Here is a 4,873-nt window from a genome sequence, read left to right on the forward strand (position 1 = left end):
CATGAGGTGGGTGCCCTATTTTATTTATTCTTCTCCTTTTTTCTTGTCTTTTATTCTTATTTCCCTTATTTTTCTGTCTTTTAGTGTTTACTGTATTTTCATGTTTATTTTTTATTTGTTATTATTTCTATTTTCATTAATAGCCTAATAACTTTTAGTAATACTTCTTCATTTATACTTTTCACAGTAAATCTTAATATATTCAATGTTAGTTGTTTGTATCTTTTTTAGTCAATATGGGGTCAAACATTGGCTCACATTAAATAGTTGAGTTGTTTTCTTTTACCACAGCCATCTTTCTTTTATATATTACACAAGGTCAAACAACAATCTTCCAATCAAAATTATTATGGAATAAAAAAAAAAAAAGACTTTATAACTATAAAATTTATTCCTCAAAAAAGTGCGTGCATAAATTTAACATAAAATGTCAAAAATTTAGACCTCATAACTTATTATTTATAGCAGCAGTAAAACTCTTTAATAGAGGCTACTCGCTAATCTAGTCACTTTGCTATGAGGTAATAATAACAATATATAATTATATAATATCATATCAGTACAATGGTGTTCTTGAAAGACTATATTACACTTCACAGTTTAAATAACGTTCAACTCAACTTGTCAATAAATTTGCAATATTGACTTATTGATACAATTTATTTGACTGGTTTTTGTTTCAATACTGACCTGAGTCCCAGAAATTACACTCATGACAAAATCTAGTCATTTATATATAATCATTTATGATCGAATAAGGCAAAATTTTCATTATTTAAATAGTACAAACTCATTGATGACCAGAGACGGGATTTTTATTTTATTTTATACACAGTTAGCTAGCCTATATACTCTTCTAAATGAAACAAATTTAAACCTAACAAACCATTATTCTTACTAACTTGTAAATGAATGTTGAATACTTTGATAATTGTTTTTAAATATGGTAACCAACCAGAGTGAGAGAGTGGTGCAGCTGCAGGCTCGAGTTGCTAAGGTGATACCACAACACACTCTGCTACAACGGCTTGAACCCTCATTTAAGAACTGTTTCAGATATGTACATTAGATTGATTTATGATCAATTTTATAAATTTTCTACAAAACCTAACATATTCCAGTTTAATATGGTAATTATAATTTATTAATTTTATTGTAAAGAATTTTTTGTTATAACATCACAAAACAATAATAGCATATTTTAGCCATCTTTGCTTATTTTATAACTACATAAAAACATTTTTGCTTACTTTATTACAACATAAAAACTTTTTTGCTTACTTTATCACAACATAAAAATCCAACTTCCATCTATGATGAATAGATAAAATAACAATAGATTAGAAAATATTTTGACAGAATACTATCAAAATTATATTTGTCTCATTTGGATACATTTGCAAAACCAAATACATACAATTTTCATTTGTCAGTTTACAATTATAAGTTCAGAAGGCTTCTGAACAATTAAAGTTTATTTTGTTTTCTTGATAAATTTCAGAAGCGCTAACAAGATTTGGCAGATATACCGTTAGATCGTGAAGAGTTCTCAATAACGACTAAGAAAGACAGAGATAAAAATTCACACTTCTAGAACGGACAGGAAGCACCATGAGATAAATATGTTCTAAAGGTACGAAATAAAGTTGTTTATGATAATTCTTAATTTAGGCATGATGATAATGATTATCAAAAACCATCATCAATAATGTCAAAGCCCTACCATTCTTCACTTCAGAGGAAAATTATCATTAAAAAATGTTTTTCCCATTTTAAAGATCAGAACTAAGTTACTTTCTAATAATAAACTGCTGTAAACAATATTGAAAAATAATTATCACAAAACGTCTTCAAGCATCTTCCTTAAAATGCGAAAAAAAAAATACTTATCCAACATATTAAACAACTAATCCAGAGTCAGTTACGATAGTTACTCTCTGAGTTAGAGAATTTTGTTATGAAGCTAACATAAATTCTAATATTTTCTAATTCAGGCAATACATCATTTTTTTTTTTTTTATAAAAAATATCTTTCTACTAGATAAGAAGAGTCAAATTATTATTGAAGAAATGGAACGTTCTTATATACTAGAAAAACAGAAATATATAATTTATAATATATAACATTTAAAATTTATTATTAAAAAAATAACAAAAATATAAAGATAAAAAAGAGATATCTTTAGCTTATGATCATAAATTTCTTAAAAGCTAATATAATTTCATAATAAAACGCTGCAATTTCTTTCACTAATATTTATTTTTTACCCTTTACAACATTTGTTTAGTGATAAGGACAATTATCAATTAGTAGAAAATTCCCTAATTATGCAAATGTAATTTTATCGCTTGTAGTAGTGAATGAGTGGATGTTGAAAAAGATAAATAAATAGATTAATATAATATGTATTAAAGAAAGTTAACAATCTCTGCATGTAATTAGTATAAAGAATACATTACATCTCCCCGGTTGGATCTTGATTAGAAAAATATCCAATAACAAACAGTAGTCCTGAACATGGCATAAAAACCAGAAATATTGTAACAGGTAATAAAGAAATATTGATGAAAGGGGGTTAAGCATTTTACTATAGTTAAAACTTCATCTTAAAGAATTTTCTTAAACATAATCTCAAACTCCCTCTTTGAACTAATAGAATTTCTAGTTTATAAAATAGAGCATCGAAGTGATGGCCATATATCCAGTAACAAAATAACCAACAAAGAAAGCGATGGCTCTAGCAGGCTGCGGAACGACGTATACGGCATAAACAAAGGTGTGAGCGACTCGTGCGATGGTAAACAATCTCATCAACATGATGGCAAGAGTTGTACCAGGATTCGTCAGCAGGTAGCAGTAAGAGGCGACAAAGTAGATCAGAATATTTTCCATATCGTTGCGATGTGCCCTAGAAAAGAGAATAAGTCATACAATAGGTTATTACATGAATATTTAAAAGTATTACTCATTGTTCTTCTTTTAACAGACATAATGCGCTAAATTAGGCAATAGTTACAGTCCGGTCACCTAGTGACCTCAGGTCAATTCAAACCAAAAAAGATCCAATCTACCATAATCATCTATGTGAAATTTATCATAAAATAAAAACAATAATTGTGAGTAGCTGACTTGACTACTTTCAATATATATGGGAAAAATATAAGTATAATACCTCAGAATAGAGCAAACCCCAAAAACATCAAAGTGTCGACTTTTTTGTAAAAACTTTTACAAGGATGATGACTAACATGGATTATTAATATTATTATTTTAATATTTTCTCTCTTTTTTTTTTTTTTAAATCACTAAGAATTTTTTCAAGATTATAAATCCCTTTTTGTATCTTAAACATTTTTATCTGATATAATACAAGATATACACCTATTGATTTGGTCGCCTTACGGTGACCAAATATGTAGGTGTTTTTTCCCAGGACCCAATTCCGGGAATAAAACTTTTTTCTATTTATCTATTTAACTCACCTTCGCACTCTCTCAATGTCTGGATCCTCAATCCCATGCTTAGCCCCCTTCAATAACTTCGTATCCTCAGGGCTAAGGAAAATCTGAAACAGAATTAAATCAAATTTACAATCATAGTACGGTTTATATTTACAAATATCCATATACAAAATAATATACGATGCGTTTAGTCGTAAAGTATGGTAGCTGAAATTGTTCATGAATCGCAGTTTTTAGCTTCACTAGCCTTATTTAGGGCTGATTATTACTTTTTGAAAAATCTTTTTCTTTTTCTAAATTTTTATTTCTTAAAGAGAATAATGTTGATATCAAGCTGGTAAGTGACAGCTGGTTAAAAGTATATCGTATTTATAAATAATTCAATATTGTAAAAGTTTTCATTTTTGCAGTTACTGCAAAACAGTTAAGTTTTACGACCGAGCATGATGATGATGTCCATGATTCCGGATATCACATATTTTACACGATCAATTATTTTGACAATAAATGGCTATATTATTATTGGTAGTAATAGTAAGAAAAAAAAACGCACACTAAATAACAAATATTAGATTAACAACACATGTCTCATGTTTGAGAGAAGCTTTATAGTTATTTCATATTCACTTCTAAGCTATTGTTTTCTCAGAAAATGATCTAATTTATGTAAGAAATATTTTTGTTATTGAGAGAAGTTATAACTCACGGAGAATATTTGTTTATTTGAAATAGATGAAATACGTTTGGAATAGACAAGGTAAATTATTTTGGAATAGACAAGGTAAATTATTTGTAATAGACAAGGTAATTTTATCTGTAATAGACAAGGTAATTTATTTGGAATTAACAAGGTAATTATTTGGAATAAACAAAGTAATTACTTATGATTCTCATGAACAAGTTTTCTATTATTTTCTATTTACAATGATGCATAATCAGAGCTGAAGAATAATCTGACTGATGGTAGGCTGTTTTGATGACTATGCATAAATTCTTTTGGGCTTTTATCAGTTTTGCTGTTGGTTTAGGCACGATAAAATTTCATTGATTTATCAGTTTTCTGTATAAATAAGAAATCTATCCAGGGTCAAACTGAAGTATAGTATTGATTTCAATGTAATAACATTAAATAAATAGATACATTAATTAATATAAAAGATTTTATTTAATCTTATCCTCAATCTACCAAGGCTAAAACTTAAAATGACAAATTGTGTCATTACACATCACATTCCACTTCTAACTTCTTATATTTTAATAAATATTAACTTATTAGATAATGGAAAGATTCTGAAAAGGAGAGGACTCCAAAGTTGATTTCAGGTGAGATTCTAAATAAAAACAATTTAAAAATTTAAACAAGGGATGATAGCCATACAATACAATCTAAATAAGGTATGATAGCCATACA

General features: G+C 27.6%; 1 protein-coding gene across 1 annotated transcript in view; it reads right to left on the bottom strand.

The window, feature by feature from the left end:
- Positions 1-2,513: 2,513 nt before the first annotated feature.
- Positions 2,514-4,873, bottom strand: part of LOC106688430 (microsomal glutathione S-transferase 1) — a 10,144-nt gene continuing 7,784 nt past the window's right edge. Inside the window, exons 2-3 of the mRNA XM_014432876.3 lie at positions 3,484-3,566; positions 2,514-2,909 (exon numbers count right to left, since the gene is read on the bottom strand). Coding sequence (XP_014288362.1) covers positions 2,663-2,909; positions 3,484-3,566 — 330 coding nt within the window. The 3' untranslated portion in view covers positions 2,514-2,662. The remainder of the gene's footprint in view (positions 2,910-3,483; positions 3,567-4,873) is intronic.

The sequence above is a fragment of the Halyomorpha halys genome, unplaced genomic scaffold, assembly GCF_000696795.3.
Source record: "Halyomorpha halys isolate HHAL.00 unplaced genomic scaffold, Hhal_1.1 Scaffold1127.1, whole genome shotgun sequence".
Taxonomy (NCBI): domain Eukaryota; kingdom Metazoa; phylum Arthropoda; class Insecta; order Hemiptera; family Pentatomidae; genus Halyomorpha; species Halyomorpha halys.